The sequence below is a fragment of the Buteo buteo genome, chromosome 24 (genome assembly GCF_964188355.1).
Source record: "Buteo buteo chromosome 24, bButBut1.hap1.1, whole genome shotgun sequence".
NCBI lineage: Eukaryota > Metazoa > Chordata > Aves > Accipitriformes > Accipitridae > Buteo > Buteo buteo.
Genome location: NC_134194.1, coordinates 21067945 through 21084580, shown reverse-complemented (window position 1 = coordinate 21084580; position 16636 = coordinate 21067945). Strand labels below are relative to the sequence as shown.

At 55.9% G+C, this 16636-nt stretch overlaps 2 protein-coding genes across 2 annotated transcripts; both read left to right on the top strand.

The window, feature by feature from the left end:
* Window positions 1-4392: 4392 nt before the first annotated feature.
* LOC142044187 (protocadherin gamma-B5-like) lies at window positions 4393-7203 on the top strand. The gene has a single exon (XM_075056359.1). The coding sequence runs from the start codon at window positions 4594-4596 to the stop codon at window positions 7093-7095; it is 2502 nt and encodes an 833-aa protein (XP_074912460.1). The 5' UTR covers window positions 4393-4593; the 3' UTR covers window positions 7096-7203.
* A 3381-nt stretch (window positions 7204-10584) lies between these two features.
* LOC142044223 (protocadherin gamma-A2-like) lies at window positions 10585-13737 on the top strand. Its single transcript, XM_075056428.1, has one exon. It carries the CDS (start codon window positions 11115-11117, stop codon window positions 13728-13730), a length of 2616 nt encoding a protein of 871 aa, XP_074912529.1. The 5' UTR covers window positions 10585-11114; the 3' UTR covers window positions 13731-13737.
* The last annotated feature ends 2899 nt before the right edge of the window (window positions 13738-16636 follow it).

Genomic DNA, 16636 nt, shown 5'->3' with positions numbered 1-16636 from the left:
AACTCTTTGCATGCACTGTGTTGTCATCTGCACGCTCAGTAAGGAGAAGCTGCATGTGCAACTTTTCTTACAATGGTGTCTATCTGCAGGGGTAGCTTTCCTGTTGCGTAGTATTTGAGCACAGTGAAAAATTCTGTCTGTCCCAATAGAGGCCAGGTGAAAAAGTTTGCTGTGGTATAATTTGAAATGTGTAAAAGATGGAAAGATGGTGTAAAAGTTCAGTTTGTCCTAGTTGTTAGATGAGCCCCACAGTTGTGGTTCCATGCATTTCCCCTTCTTTATTGTGCAAAGGAATTACTTTGAGGAACTGTGGCTTGCTCTTTGGTGTGAGCTCCTGTGTGAGCCTCCTGTGGACTTTTCCCCAACTAGATACCCTTCTTGTGCACCTACTACAGTTGACATAAGCTGAAATGTTAAGCTATGATTCCTTCACTTGTGTAGGTTTCCCATTCTTGCCTTGCTTATTGTCCAGGTGTAAAGCTGGGCCTCCTTGTGGCTGGGAACCCTGAAAACATGAAAAGACATCTTCTAGTTGTTGGGCTGAGGAAGTAGTTTCCATCCCTACCTTGAAAGTGTTCAGCTGCCAAGACAAAGACGTTGGCAGGCTTCTGTTTCCCTACAATGTCACTGAATGAAATGCTCTTTTGCCTGTGGTTGCCATATGGCCAAAACAGTGAATATTGTCTGTGGTGCCACTAAAGGCTGTGAATGCAGAGCAAGGAGGGTGGGAGGCTGGCTCCCAGCCAGGAAAACAGGTAGGGCAGTGTGGCTTTGGCTAAGGAATTGTTTGATTTCATGCCTGGTGCCAAGGCCTGTGCCATTCATGCCGTGATCCTGGTTTCCCTGTCCTGAAAGGCAATGACTGTCCTCCAGCAGTAACGTATTTGTGCAATTCCTGTGCCTGCAGAACGATGATGCATGGGTAGAATGGCTTATAATTTCTGTGTGAAACCTCCTTTATCCATCTGTATCTCCAGTAACGTTGCGATGCTTAGTTTCTTCATAGTTGTAATTACACCTTCTTTCAGGCCTCTGTTTCCTGGAAGGTCGTGGTTCCTTTTCCCCACACCTGGATATTTCTTTTGCATTTGAAACTGTGAGTGTTGTTTTGCAGCAAATAGTCACTTCAGCCAAGTAAGACAGAATTTTCAGTGTGAGGAAAATGAAGCAGAAGCTAAAAGTGAATCTGTTGTAATTTCTCAGCAGACTTAGCTTGAAAAAGAGACTGATGAGAAGATGTTTAGCCTGACGGCTTTGTATCTGTGGGAGATGAGCAGGCCACACAGTAGAATAGAATTGCTGGGAGCTGTTGACTATTTCTTATAATGAAAGCCCCTATTATCTAGTCCAGAGTTAGACTGAAGGGCCACACTTGCAGCTTGAGATATGACTGACTGCCAGGTGCTCTCGGGGATGAATTTCAGTACCCACAGTGAAGACCAAGAAGACTTCCTGGTGAGTTTCTCTGAGAGCACTTTGTCTTCTAATGCTTCCTTGCCTTGCTTGTCTAATTTATGTTTTTCTTTACCTGGTCTCATATGTGTGTAGGTTTACTTGGAATTATCAACATCACTTCATTTGGCAATGTGTCTTGTGTTAGTGCCTCTTGCTCATGCTGCAGTGGGTGTGAAAGGCAGGAGATGTGAGGGTATCTTTGTGTTCTGTTATTGTCAGGGGGAATAGATGTAGGCACGACCTTAGTAGGAGGCGGGAGCATCTCTGTGGAACAGTGGGTGTGATAAAAGAGGGGAGGAGATTCCCCATAAGCCATTAGTTTGATGACCCATTCTCTGCTGGATGACCACTCCTCTTTTAGTGTGTCCGTTTATCATTCCTGTGCTTTAGAATCCTGTTCCTTCTCACAATGGTGGTGTGGAGACAAATGTACCTCCCTTCTTGGTATGAGCATAGTGCATTATCCTCTCCTGATATGTTTTTGCCTATTATGTGAAGGTCAGAAACAAACCTGCAAGTTGTGTAGGGCTGGAGAGAAGACAGGGGAGCTCTGTGTGTCAAGCTATAGGAGAACAGATGGCCATTTCCTTGCTTGACATAGTTAACACAGCGGTGTGCCTGATGGAGTACTATGCAATATGCGTTGCTTCTGCTCAGTAAGTTTGGCCCAAGAAATGTTATTCCACCAATCCATCGACTGCTGTACATTCCTAAGTCTTGCCTTGCTTGTTGTCATGAGCTACAGCTCAACCTCTGGGTGTCTGTTCACCTGTGGAAGGTCACATGTGTTCCAGTTGTCTGAGTGTAGGGGCAGTTCCCGTACAAAACTTCGATGTTTACGGCTGTAAAGAGGAAGCATTTCATAGACGGGCGTGTGCTCACCCAGGCACACTTGTCTGTAGGGTAAGAAAGGAGAACCATCTCTACTGCAATCCACAAACTGCAGAGTGACAGCCCTGCCCAGCCAAGGTTTCCACGAACAGACGAGGGACCAGTTGGAGAGCGCACGCAAGGTGTCCTCCACACGGTCGCCCAAAACCATGCTGGCCGCTCAATTGGAGAGTTATGGGTTTGACAGCTGGCCTGTTAGGTGGATAAGGAACTGGCTGGATGGCAGCATCCAAAGAGTTGTAGTCAATGGCTCAATGTCCTAGTGGAAATCAGTAATGTGTGGTGTCCCACAAGGGTCCATACTGGGACCAATACTACTGAATATCTATCAAATATTACAGTGGGATTGAGTGCAGCCACAGCAAGTTTGCAGATGACACGGGGCTGACTGGTGCAATTGATTGGCTAGAGGGAAGGGATGCCATCCAGAGGGACCTTGACAGGCTGGAGAAATGGGCCCGTGTGAACCTCATGAAGTTCAACAAGGCCAAGTGCAAAGTTCTGCCGCTGGGTGGGGGCAACCCCCAGTTTCTGTACAGACTGGGGGATTGAGAGCAGCCTTGTGGAGGCGGACTTGGGGGTAGCGGTGGGTGACAAATGGGACATGTACTGGTGATGTACTCTTGCTGCCCAGAAAGGCAATATTATCTTCGGCTGCATAACCAGCAGCATGGCCAGAAGGTCAAGGGAGGGAATTCTCCCCCTCCCTTCTACTTCCATGAGACCCCACCTGGAGTACTGCATCCAGCTCAGGGGTCCATGGCCCAAAAAGACATGGACCTGTTTGAGTAGTTCCAGAGAAGGACCACAAAAGTGTTCAAAGGGCTGGAACATCTCTGTGATGAAGAAGAGCTAAAGGCGTTGAGGTTCTTTAGCCTAGAGAACAGAAGGCTCTGGGGAGACCATATGGCGCCTTTTCAATATAGAGAGAGGGCTTAAAAGAAAGATGGAGAAAGACTTTTTACAAGGGCCTGTTGTGACAGGAGAAGGGGCAATGTTTTTAAACTGAAAGAGGATAGATTTTGATTGAACGTAAGGGTGGTGAGACACTGGAACAGGTTGCCCACAGATGTTGTGGATGCACCATCATTGGAAGTGTTCCAGAACAGGTTGGACGGGGCTTTGAGCAACCTGTCCTAGTGAAGGATGTCCCTGTCCATGGCAGGGACGTGGATTCAACATTCTTTAAAGGCCCCTTCCAACCCAAACCAGTCTACAATTCTATGAAAGACTCAATGTGGCTTTGCACTTTCCCATTGTCAGCCGCTCAAGTATGGAGACAGAACAGAAGGCATTTCAGTGTGAATCAGAAACACAGTAGTGTCTTACCATGGAGCTACACACATCCCTTTAGGGTGATATATTTCCCAGGGTAATTGTTCTTCTCCCTAAAAGGAAAATTAACAACGGGACAAATGTCAGACTTTCAGGAGCCAAAGGAAGAATTCCTGAGAAGACAGAAACCCTTAGCAGGCCTGGCGTGGGAGGACTGCAATGATTTTTGCTTCATTCTGTTTCTGATTACTTACTGATTACTCCAGCAAGAGTAATTTCATCTCAGTATTCGTCCCAGGTGAGGAAAGCAGAATTGAAGGTACCTGACAGAGTGCTAAAAAGCTCGTGAAGGCTTCCCTAGCTACAATACCGTTTCATGCTATTATGGTTCCATCTTGCTTTTAAGGAAGAGCAGCCGAGTTCCTTTATTTATTGCTCTGCAACGAGCATTTCCTTCAGACATTCATTGCCACTCAAGGAGGCGACCTAAAGGTACCCGACAGCGTCTCTCAGGCTTAAACGGCTTCGGGGTGCCATGAAGCAAGTGCTTCCGAGCCTCCTGATTCTCGAAAAAGAGAGACCCCAAAGCTGGGTGCAGCCACTAAACACCGGCCACAAGCCCGGGCCACCGTGAGCGAGCGCGGCCATCAGCTGGCTGCGGTGGCGTCGCGGCGCCTCCGGGTGCCGCTGTTGGCCGAGGCGGAGCGGCGCCGGAGCCGCAGCAGGAGCCGCAGCCGCAGACGGAGCCGCCGCAGCGTCCTGCCCCCGCAGGCTGCTCGCTCGCACGGCGCCGGCCAGAGCGGCAGCGGCACGGGCAGCAGAGGCGAGAGGCGGCGCGGCGCGGGGAGCAGCGGCGTCCGAGCCGGCGCCGAGATCGCTGGCCTCCGGCGGGCCCTGCGCTCGCTGCGGAGAGTGGCTGGAAGGGACGCAGGGCAGCGGCAGGAGGGAGGAGCGCGGCGAGCGCTGCCCAGAATGGCGGGCAGGCAGAGGCAGAGGCAGAGGCAGAGCGGCCGGCGAGCAGCCGGGCGAGTGCTGCTGCCCGCTTTGCTGCTGGGCTTGTGCTGCCGGGCGGCGCCGGAGCGGGTCCGCTACGCCATCCCCGAGGAGCTGGGCAGAGGCTCGCTGGTGGGGCCGCTGGCGCGGGACCTGGGGCTGAGCCCGGCCGACCTGCCGGCACGCCAGCTGCGGCTCAGCGCCGAGAAGCAGTACTTTGGCGTGAGCGGGGAGAGCGGGAACCTCTACGTGAGCGAGAGGCTGGACCGGGAGGAGATGTGCGGCGAGGCGGCGTCCTGCTCCGTCAGCTTCGAGGCGCTGGTGCAGAACCCGCTCAACGTTTTCCACGTCGAGGTGGCCATCCTGGACATCAACGACAACGCCCCAGCCTTCAGCAAGGCTGTTTTGGACATAGAGATCGGTGAATGGACACTTCCCGGGGCGCGTTTTCCGCTGGAGATGGCCCGAGACACGGACGTGGGCAGCAACGCGCTCCTGACTTACCAGCTCACCAGCAACCCGTCCTTCACCCTGGCCGTGAAGGAAAGCCCGGGTGGAAGCAGGCAGCCGGAATTAGTGCTGGAGAGAGCGCTGGACCGGGAGAAGCAGAGTTCCTTTCAGCTGGTGCTGACGGCGGTGGATGGCGGGGACCCCGTGAGGTCCGGGACCGTCCAGGTTCGCGTCAACGTGACGGATGCCAACGACAACGCGCCCGTGTTCAGTAAAAGCGCCTACGAGGCACGAGTGCGGGAGAACCTTCCAGCGGGGACGCTGGTGCTGCGGGTGCGGGCCACGGATGCAGACGCGGGCTCCAACGGGCGGGTCTCCTACGCCTTCGGCAATGTGCCGGACGGCGTCCGCGCATTGTTCAGTGTTGACAGCGACAGCGGCGAGGTCAGGACGGCGGGGCCCCTCGATTTCGAGGAGAAGAGCAAATACAGCTTCGGCCTGGAGGCGAGGGACGGGGGTGGTCTGGTGGCGCACTGCAAGGTGCAGATAGACATCACGGACGAGAACGACAACGCGCCCGAAATCACGATGTTGTCGGTGTCGAGCCCGGTGCCCGAGGACGCGCCGGCCGGCACGGTGGTGGCCCTGTTGAAAGTGCGTGACCGGGACTCCGGGGAGAACGGCCAGGTGTCGTGCGAGCTGTCGGGCGAGGCGCCGCTGTCGATCGTGGCGTCGTCGGGCGGCTCGTACAAGGTGGTGACGGCGAGCGCGCTGGACCGGGAGCAGGCGGCCGAGCACCGGGTGGCGGTGGTGGCCAGGGACCGGGGCAGCCCGGCGCTCTCCAGCCGCGCGGCGCTGGTGCTGGAGGTGTCGGACGTGAACGACAACGCGCCGGTGTTCGAGGAGGCCGCCTACAGCGCCTACGTGGCGGAGAACAACGCGGCGGGCGCGCCGGTGCTGCGCGTGCGCGCGCGGGACGCGGACGCGGGCGCCAACGGGCGCGTCAGCTACTGGCTGGCGGGCGGCAGCGCGGGCGCGGCGGGCGCGGCGCCGTACGTGTCGGTGGAGGCGCGGAGCGGCGCGGTGTACGCGCAGCGCTCCTTCGACTACGAGCAGTGCCGCGAGTTCGCGGTGGCGGTGCGGGCGCAGGACGGCGGGGCGCCGGCGCGGAGCTCGACGGCGACGGTGCGCGTCTTCGTGCTGGACCGCAACGACAACGCGCCGCGGGTGCTGTGGCCGGCGGCGGGCGCGGGGGCGGGCGCGGGGGCGGCCCCGGGCGCGGCCCCGTTCGAGGTGGTGCCGCGGTCGGCCGAGGCCGGGTACCTGGTGGCCAAGGTGGTGGCGGTGGACGCGGACGCGGGGCGCAACGCGTGGCTGTCGTACGAGCTGGTGCAGGCGCCGGAGCCGGCGCTGTTCCGCGTGGGGCTGCACAGCGGCGAGGTGCGGACGGCGCGGGCCGTGTCGGAGAGGGACGCGGCGAAGCAGCGGCTGGTGGCCGTGGTGAAGGACCACGGGCAGCCGGCGCTGTCGGCCACGGCCACGCTGCACGTGGTGCTGGCCGAGAGCTTGCAGGAGGCGCTGCCGGAGCTGAGCGAGCGGGCGGCGGGCGCCGACTCGCCGGCGGAGCTGCAGTTCTACCTGGTGCTGGCGCTGGCGCTCCTCTCCGCCCTCTTCCTGCTGAGCGTGGCGCTGGCCGTGCTGGCGCGGGTGCGCCGGGCCGGGCCGCCCGCCGTCCTGCGCTGCCTGGGCGCGCAGCGCTTCTCCGTGGCCGGCGCCGCCTTCCCGGCCGACTTCTGCGAGGGCACCTTGCCCTACTCCTACAACCTGTGCGTGGCGCCGGGCCGCGCCGTCGCCGAGGGCGCTTGGCTGCCGCCGCCGCTGCCCAGCCTGGCCGCGGAGGAGCTTCTCGGCGCGGAGCCCTGCGGGAAGCGGAGCCCGACCAGCAGCGCCGGCGCGGGAGAGCCGCCCGCGGACGCCGAGGCCCCGCAGGTCTGTAAGCCCGCGCAGTCCTTGTCTCTGAGCCTTTCCTAACCTCGCGCCGAGGGGAGCGGGCTCTTGCTCGTCCTTCGGCCGCTTGGGCGCCTGCTGACGCGCTCTCTTTCTGTCAACCGGTGAAGTAATCCTCTGCGGTGTCTTTTCTGGCAGCAGGCAGCGGGAACCGGCACTTCCTGCCTCACCGCCTGTCACACGCGTAGGCTCAGTGGAGAAGTCCTTGCCATTCAGCTTGTGCTGGGTGAAATGGTACAAGTGTGGTTTAGCTCTCAGGTGGAGTGAGCTCTGCTGATGCTGAACGTCGGTGGTTTGCATTTGTTCACTTGACACTCAGAGCAGGCAGGTACCGGCGGCAGTTCTTAGTTCATAGCTCGTTCAGTTTTGAGACAAGGGCGTTTCCGCAAGTCAGTTTCAGCTGAGAAGGTTTTTGTTGTGGAACGTGTGTTCTGTAAAATGGTATGAGTTCCTGATGTTGAACGCAGATCCCTACCGTGTACAATGAGATGAATTAAGTCTATATGATGGAGTCGGGAAAGTGGGATTGGTGCTTGATGTTTCAGATTTTGACCTTCCTGATGGCTTTTTCCCGAAGCGATGGACTTGGGAACCGGTTGACAGCTGGATAAAAACACCCCGTTGTTTAATGTTGTTTCTAGAATGGAGCAGCAAGTCCTAAGTGTAAGCACGGTCTGTACCGTGTAAGGCTGTAAAAAACAAAACAAACAAACAAACAAACAAAACCCGTAAAAACAAAGTGGGGCGAAATGGAGGCTGATTGAGAGAGGCCTCCGGTGTGCAGCCGAAAAGCAACGAAGTCGAGAGCGAAGGGCCGTCCCTGAGGAGGACTCCTTGTGAGAGGGGATCTTCGTTGCTGCCTTGTGCTATGGCTGGGGGTTTGGGAAACTAATGTGGCTGGTGTCGTTCCGGTATGAGACACTTTTGATCTGCAAAAGGGTGAGTGAAAAGTCTTGCAAGCACGACTGCTGCTTATTGCTGTGCAACTGGTGGTGCAGATTGTGCTTTTGGACTAACGGGCCAAGACTGGTAATGCTCTGCACGGAATATTAAGAGAACTTTATATCTACCTTGTATCACCATAACAAAAACGTTTTTCCCTGCGGTAGAAATAACAAAAGCACGACAGGCGTGTCATTTCTTTCTGGTCGTCATCGCCCCTTCCTAGCCGATTCCTTCACGTTATCGAATTAATTGTTTAGGTGTAAATGCCTATGTAGCATGCAGACCCTTAATTTATGTGGCCTAATGAGAAATCACCCATTCAAGTCCGTTAAGTTTCCTGTTTCGGTATTAGCTGCCTCTGTAGGTCTTCCAGCAGTTTAATGATGTACCCATTAGCTTAGTGTCGTCAAATTAATTTCATGGATGCACATGAACGGGTGCCTGTCTCAAGACAGCACACTTTTGTCTCAAACCCCCCCACGTTTATCTAATTAAGTGAATCATATTCATTATAATTTCCCTTAACGATTGGTTCTTTCTTCTTCGTCTGTCACGTAAATTAGTGCGCAGACTCGGTCTTCTTCCTTCATTATTATGAAGGTATTAGCTGCCTCTGTAGGTCTTCCAACAGTTTGATGATGTAGCCATTAGCTCAGTGTCGTCACTGAAACACTCCATTGCTCTCATCCCGTTCTAAAATACTGGCGGGACTTGACTTTCCCGACTAGCGGGAAAATAGGCGCAGAAGAAAAACTGGGAGCAACGCAAAGGTGTCGTATGCCTGCAATCGCCCTCCATTTTGCTAGGGTGGGCCACAGAATGCTATTTCAAGGAAAGTTCCTGAAGCGTGGGTTCATGAGCCTGATATAATTGCTTTTCCGGGGTGTGTGTGGGATGTGTGTTCGAATATTACGTTTTGTATTTCAGAGCCTGTTTTCTCTTGCTTTCCTTGTAGCACTCATTCAAGCACGGCGAATACAGAAAGTCGTGTTAGAGGTTATAGTACCGTCTTAGGGGGCTTAGATTCTTAGTTGACTGACCTCACCTTCTTGAGCCTTTAGATGTCTAATCTCAGCCAGTGGACGTGGTCGTTAATTTCCAGCGTGTTCCTTATTGTTGTCCCACAAACGGGGTTCGTTTATGCGGCGTGCAAGCCAATAGCACACAGAGTCGAGGTATTTTTAAATTAAGTTCATGGATGCACATGAACGGGTGCCTGTCTCAAGACAGCATACCTTTGTCTCAAAACTCCCCACGTTTATCTAATTAAATGATACATATTCACTTTTATTTGCCTTAACGTTTGGTTCTTTCTTCTTCGCCTCTTACCTACTTCTTACTCTGTCTTGGCACTCTTATATTTCTACAAGATTACTTTACCACTGGACTGTGGATTCCACGGGGCCTGTAAATTTCCTTTAATACCCCCAAAACTAGAAATTCCCTCTACGATTTCTACAGTGAAATGGGATCCTATATCAGAAGACAGACCTTCTGGAATATCAAATCTAGGGAAAATTTCTTTTAATAAGTCCTTAATGATTTCTCTAGCTTTCTTGGTACGACATGGAAAGGCCTCTGGCCAACTGATATAATTACCGGCTATTGTCAATAAATATTTGTATGATTTACACCGTGCTAGTTCTATAACATCTCTTTGCCAGTATTCCCCAGGAGTTGTTGCATGTTTCACTACTACTCCTATAACCCTCTTGGTAATTTTTTGGGTGATTAGCACAACAAATAGCACGTCTCTTAACTATTATGTCTGTCAGGTTTTGCATTTTTGGTTCTACAAGCTATCTTTTTGGCAGTCAATACCAATGCATTTGCTCTTGAATGGTTTTCTCGATGCAATCCTTTAAGTAGACTTTCCATCATCTTTTCAGAAAGTAGCAGTTGCTTTAAAGGTGTCACCCACCATCCCTGATCATTCTTAGAAAAATCTAGTAATTCTGGCAATTGATCTTCGCTCTCAATATATTGTGCAGGTGATGATTCTAAACGAGGTGCTGGAATTAAAGGTCCCTCAACTGTTGACTTTTTTAAAGCTGCTTGTTTTGCCACTTGATCCGCTTTTCGATGTCACTTTATCATTCACTATTCTCTCTCTGATGGGCTTCACAATGTGTTATTGGAACTTCCTTGGGTTGAAGAACTGCCTGTATAAGTTTCGCTATTTCTTCTCTATATTGAATTGGGGCTCCTTGCGAGCTTAAAAGTCCTCTTTCTTTCCAAGTGGCTCCATGTGCCTGCTTCAGCCACGCCTTAGCCTTTAAAGGTCTAATCTCAGTCAGTGGTCGTGGGGTACTTAATTCCCAGCGTGTTCCTTAGGAACGGAGGTCTTTAAAGCAAAGTTCCTGCCACTTGGGTTCCTAATTCTGGTTCACGGCGTTGGGCGGGGGGTGTCTGAATAAAGCGGTTTGTGTTTCAGAGCCTGTTTCCTCTTGCTCTCCCTGTACCAATCATTCAGGCATGACCGCTACACAAATTTGTGTTGGAGATTGTGCCTTCGGACTAATGGGATGAGGCTCGTAATCATGTGCATGCGAGACGAGCAGACGTTATTTTACTTGGCATGTCTCGGCGTTAGCAAGGGATTTTTCCCGTGCGGTCGGAACAGCACGGCGGGGGCGGGAGGCCTCTGCCTTCCTCCTGGTCGTGATCGCCTCGCGGGTGGAAGGAGAGATGGGCTGGCGAAAAGGCAGCGCAGGAGATGACCGCTGGACGGGCCCCGCTGTCCCCGTGGCGACGGTGCCGTCCCCGGCCGCTGCCCGCGGGCAAGGCAGGGCGGGCAGCGCTCGGCAGCGCTGGGTGCCTGCAGTGCCGGGAGGAGGCTGCGGGCGCCGCTGTTGACCGAGGAGGAGCGAGAGGAAGGCCGGAGCGCTGCCGGCAGCCCCGCCCGCTGCGGCCCGGCTGGCTCGCTCGCTCGCTGGCTGGCTCGGCGGCCGGGCGGTTCTGCGAGCGTCCCCGCGGTGCGGAGCCGTGCTGCAGCGAGGCGGAGGGGCCGGCGGCAGCGGCCGGGAGCGGAGCCTGACCGGGAAGCGCCTGGGAAGAGCGTGCGGCGGCGGTGCGGGGCCGGCGGGGCCGCGGCGGCGATGTGCGCGGCGGGGAGGCGCTGGGTCCGGCGGGAGCGAGCCCTGCTGTGGTGCGTCCTGGTGGCGGCGTGGGAGGCGGCGTGGGGGCAGCTGCGCTACTCGGTTCCCGAGGAGATGCCGAAGGGCTCGTTCGTGGGCGACGTGGCCAAGGACCTGGGGCTGGAGCTGCCGGCGCTCCGCGAACGCGGCGTCCGCGTTGTCTCCGAGGGGAGGACGCAGTATTTCGCTCTGTACGGGAAGACGGGACATTTGGTGACGGCGGAGCGGATAGACAGAGAGCAGCTGTGCCGGCTGGTGGAGAAATGCGTGCTGCGCTGTGAGGTGATAGTGGAGGGGGAAATGAAGTTTTACGGCATCGAAGTGGAAATCACGGACGTTAACGACAACGCGCCCAGCTTCCAAGAGACAGAAACGGAGCTGAGAATGAGCGAGACGACAGCCCCGGGGTCGCGGTTTCCCCTGGCCGAGGCCCACGACCCGGACTCGGGAGGGAATTCTCTGCAGAGCTACGAGCTAAGCGGCGACGAGCACTTCTCGCTGGCCGTGCAGGCGGGTCCCGGCGGGGATCAGCGTCCCGAGCTGGTGCTGGCGAAGGCACTGGACCGGGAGGAGGCGGCGTTTCACGAGCTGGTGCTGAGGGCGAGCGACGGCGGAGAGCCGGCGCGGACGGGCACGGCGCGGATCCGCGTGGCGGTGCTGGACGCGAACGACAACGCGCCCGTGTTCAGCCAGGCGGAGTACACGCTGCGTGTGCCGGAGGACGTGCCCGTGGGCTCCACCCTCGTCACCGTCACGGCCACCGACGCCGACGAGGGCATCTACGGTCATGTGAAATATTCGTTGAGGAAAACGAAGAACCTGGCATTGGAGGTTTTCCAGCTGGACGCCGAGACAGGGTCCATCACACTGATGCGGAAGTTGGACTTCGAGGAAGGCGACTCGCACGAACTGGAGGTGCAGGCACATGACGGAGGAGAGCTTTTCGATACGGCCAAAGTCGCGATCACGGTGACAGACGTCAACGACAACGCACCTCAGATTTCGGTGCGGTCGGCGCTGAGCGCGATCTCGGAGGACGCGCCGCCGGGCACGGTGGTGGCCCTGCTGCACGTGCAGGACCGGGACTCGGGGGCGAACGGCGAGGTGCGGTGCTCGCTGGACGGGGGCGTCCCGTTCCGGCTGCAGAGCTCGCAGGGCAGCTACTACCGCGTGGTGACGGCGAGGGCTCTGGACCGGGAGGAGGTGGCGGAGTACAACGTGACGGTGCGGGCGGCGGACGGCGGGTCGCCGGCGCTGTGGAGCAGCGCGGTGCTGGCGCTGCGGGTGCTGGACGTGAACGACAACGCGCCGGTGTTCGCGGAGGCGCGCTACAGCGCCCGGCTGCCCGAGAACAACGCGGCGGGCGCGCTGGTGCTGACGGTGCGGGCGGCGGACGCGGACTGGGGGCAGAACGCGCGCGTGCGGTACCGGCTGTCGGAGGGGCGGGTGCGGGGCGCGCCGCTGTCGTCCTACGTGTCGGTGCAGGCGGAGACGGGCGCGCTGTACGCGCTGCGCTCCTTCGACTACGAGGAGGTGCGCGAGGTGGGGCTGTGGGTGCGGGCGGAGGACGGCGGCGCGCCGGCGCTGAGCAGCAACGTGTCGGTGCGGCTCGTGATCGTGGACGAGAACGACAACGCGCCGCAGGTGCTGTACCCGCCGCCGGCGCCGGCGCCGGGCGCGGGCTGGGCGGGCGTGGAGCTGGCGCCGCGCTCGGCGGAGCCCGGGGCGCTGGTGGCCAAGGTGGTGGCGGTGGACGCGGACGCGGGGCAGAACGCGTGGCTGTCGTACGAGCTGGCCAAGGCGACGGAGCCGGGGCTGTTCCGCGTGGGGCTGCACAGCGGCGAGGTGCGGACGGCGCGCTTCCCGCTGGCCCGCGACGCGGCGCGGCAGAGCCTGGTGGTGGTGGTGAAGGACCACGGGCGGCCGGCGCTGTCGGCCACGGCCACGCTGACGGTGGTGCTGGCCGAGAGCGTGGCCGAGCTGCTGTCGGAGCTGGGCAGCGCGGCGGCGGCGGCGCCGGGCGAGCCGGCCGGCAGCCTGACGCGGTGGCTGGTGGTGGCCGTGGCGGCCGTGTCCTGCCTCTTCCTCGCCTTCCTGCTGCTGCTGCTGGCGCTGCGCCTGCGGCGCTGGCGCCGCTCGCAGCTGCTGGCGGCGGGCAGCGGCGCCTTGCGCGGCGTCCCGGCCTCGCACTTCGTGGGCATCGACGGCGTCCGCGCCTTCCTGCACTCCTACTCGCACGAGGTGTCGCTCACCGCCGACTCGCGCAAGAGCCAGCTCCGCTTGTCGGCCGGCAGCTGCTGCGACACGCTCCCGGCCCGGCCGCCGCCCGACGAGCCCGCGCCGCTGCTCGGGGAGGACCCTGCCGGCGCCCGCCGCGCGGACCCCGCCGCTCCCCCGGTGAGTTCCTCCCACCAGCCCTTCTCCGCGGCGCGGCGCGGCGCGGCGCTTCCCTCCGCTGCTTCTCCGCCCTTTCCCCCCCGTCTTCTGCCTCCTGCCTCGGGAGGTGGAGGTAGCGGGAAGGCAAAGCTTCGCTCAGCCACGCGCGGGGCGCTGCCGCCTCGTGCTCCCGGGAGGTGAGCGTGGGATGGCGGCTCAGCGTGACCGTTGCTGCGGGAGGCAGGAGAAGCGGGAGGCTGCTGTTGCCTGCTGGAGCTTCCTCTCAGCGGGGCTTGCTGCTTTTGTCACGTCGCTGATGCGTTACATGCTGTTCACTGACCCAGCCTCTCCCGGAGGACAGCTCCTCTTTTACTCTTAGAACCCCGAGGTTTCTCTCCAGAAGGCTAGTGAGCAGGCAATGTATCTTCCTTCTCTGTACGGAGACATAGTGAAATCTCGGCGAGGTCCGTGGCGTGGTAGTGGTGCATGTTGAGGACAAATGGTCTGGGTTCTGGCCCTTTGATGACAAGTGCTTGCAAGCTATGAGGGTCAGCGAACACCAGGCAAGTTGTGACGGCTTGGAGACGAGAGTCTTGGGAGGTGTTTGTGCGGGGCTGTGGAAGGACACAAGAGATCTGGTTTGCTCCTTTCCCTGTTCGGTGCCCATCTGTAGTACCATGCAATGTGAGTTTTGGCTTCCCAAGTAAGTTTGGCCCAAGTCAGACATGTTGTTCCAGCTGCATAGGGAGCCCTGGGAGGTTCCTCCTGTGTGCTTGCACGTTGTGGAGATGTATCTAACTAACAGCTTAATTCTATACTTATGGCAAGTGCCCTAAAGGGAGCTTTGGGAGGAGCCAGCCCTGGTTTTGTAACCTACTAAACACCTGAGTTATGCCATAATCTAGAAGAGTATGTTGTCATCCCTTCCCTTCTGTATGTGTTAACGTCTCAACTTGCTCGTTGTAATGATGTGGAGGTGGGCTATTGTCCGTGATAATCTTTGGAAGACCACATGTGTTATATTTGGCTGACTGTCCCCTACATGCCTTTCATGTTAACAGCTGTAAAGTGAGAGAGACTTTCATAGAAGTGTTCCCTTAAAATACTACTGGAAGAAATGCTTTTGCTTGTCACATGCATATGCTGAGAAGTCAAATATTCTCCCTGGTAAGGAGAAGTTGTCTGTGCAGCTTTTCTTTGGGTGGAGCCTATCTGCAAATGATGAAGTTCAAGGACAACCACGCAACCTGTGAAGGGTTTGAGGAGATTCTCGAGAGGGTGCTGTGTGTGAGGAGGTACTAGTGGAGACATGGCATGTGTTTTGTCGATTCCCAGGGTTTATTGTTGGTGTTCTGAAACTGAGCCTGAAGGCATCTTATTTTTTGGATATTGCCTTGCTTGGACTCCAGTTGTCAAGTTGTGGGTATATCAGTGTGCTTTCCTGTTGCATGATGTTTCCTGGGAATGGTGGTTATGAAGCATAGATGTAAACTTTGCAACAGTGTGGTAGTGTAACGTATCTTCCAAGTTGCCTGTGTGTTGAAGAAGGATGATGTTGCCTTTGAGCTGAGACTTTGAGGACTGGGTCTTTAACTGAGGTCCGTGTCACTCATGGCCTTTAGAATTTTTAATGTTTAACCAAATTGTATGGGATGACCAGAAAGGTCACTTTGCATGCAACCATGTTGTAATGGTTGGGTTCTGAGATGACATGTTCACAACGCTTCTTTTGATGGTATCTGTCTGCAGAGGTGGCTTTCCTGTTGCATGCTCTTTGGGCAGGTTGAAGTTCTGCCTGTACAGAGACGGGGCAGCTGGAACACTTTGCTGTGATATGGTGTGAAATGGCTAATGGGTAGGTTTGAAAGTTTGTCCTAGTTGTTAGATGAGGCCCACAGTTGTGGTTCCAAGTCTTTCCCCTTTTTTATCATCCAAAGAAACTATTAGCGGGAATACGGCTGTGGTCTATGGTGAGCTGCTGTGTGAGCCTCCTGTGTACTTGTTAGCAGGTGGTTCCCTTTTCTGTGTACCTACTACAGCTGACACAATCTGAAATGTGAAGCTACGATTCTTCCACTCCTGTAGGTTTCCCATTAATGCCTTCTTTCTTTGTCCAGGTCTGAAGCTGGGCCTCACTTTGGCTGGTAATCCTTAAAACACTAAAAGGTTAAAAGACTGACAGGTTGTCGGGGTGGGCAAGTAGTTTCCATCCATCCCCTGAAGGTTTACAGCTGCCAAGATGTGGTGGGTTAGCCTTGGAGAGCCGACAGGTGCCCACGAAGCTGCTTTTTCACTCTCCCTCTGCAACTGAACTGTGGAGGGAAAATATGATGAAAGTCTCATGAGTTGAGGTAAGGACAGGGAGATCACTCAGCAATTATCATCACTTGGCAAGCCAGACGTGACTCAGGGAAATGAATTTAACCTATTGCCTATTAATGTCAGGGTAGGAAAATGAGAAATAAGAACAACCTTAAAACACCTTCCCTCCACTCCTCCCTTCTGAAACTATGTGGAAGATGGCAGCTGTTAGAGTTGCTTCAAGTGTCCGGTACGTGCCTTTCATGTTTACAGCTGTAAAGAGAGAGACTTTCCTAGAAGTGTTCCCTTAAAATACTACTGGAAGAAATGCTTTTGCTTGTCACATGCACATGCTGAGAAGTCAAATATTCTCCCTGGTAAGGAGAAGTTGTCTGTGCAGCTTTTTTTTGGGTGGAGTCTATCTGCAAATGATGAAGGTCAAGGACAACCACGCAACCCGAGAAGGGTTTGAGGAGATTCTCGAGAGGGTGCTGTGTGTGAGGAGGTCCTGGTGGAGACATGGCATGTGTTTTGTCGATTCCCAGGGTTTATTGTTGCTGTTCTGAAACTGAATGTGAAAGTGTCCCATTTTGGGATATTGCCTTGCTCGGACTCCAGCTGTCCAAGTTGTGGGTTCATCAGTGTGCTCTGCTGTTGCATGATGTTTCCTGGGAATGGCAGTTACTGAGCACATACGTACACTTTCTGTTCAGATTTCAGAGTCATGTACCTTCCCAGTTGCCCAATGAGCTGAAGTAGGATGATGGTGTCTTTGAGCTGATACTTTGACAACTGGGTCTTTATCA

Coding starts and splice junctions, on each gene's coding strand:
- LOC142044187 (XM_075056359.1), top strand. CDS start 4,594: ATGGCGGGCAGGCAGAGGCAGAGGCAGAGGCAGAGCGGCCGGCGAGCA.
- LOC142044223 (XM_075056428.1), top strand. CDS start 11,115: ATGTGCGCGGCGGGGAGGCGCTGGGTCCGGCGGGAGCGAGCCCTGCTG.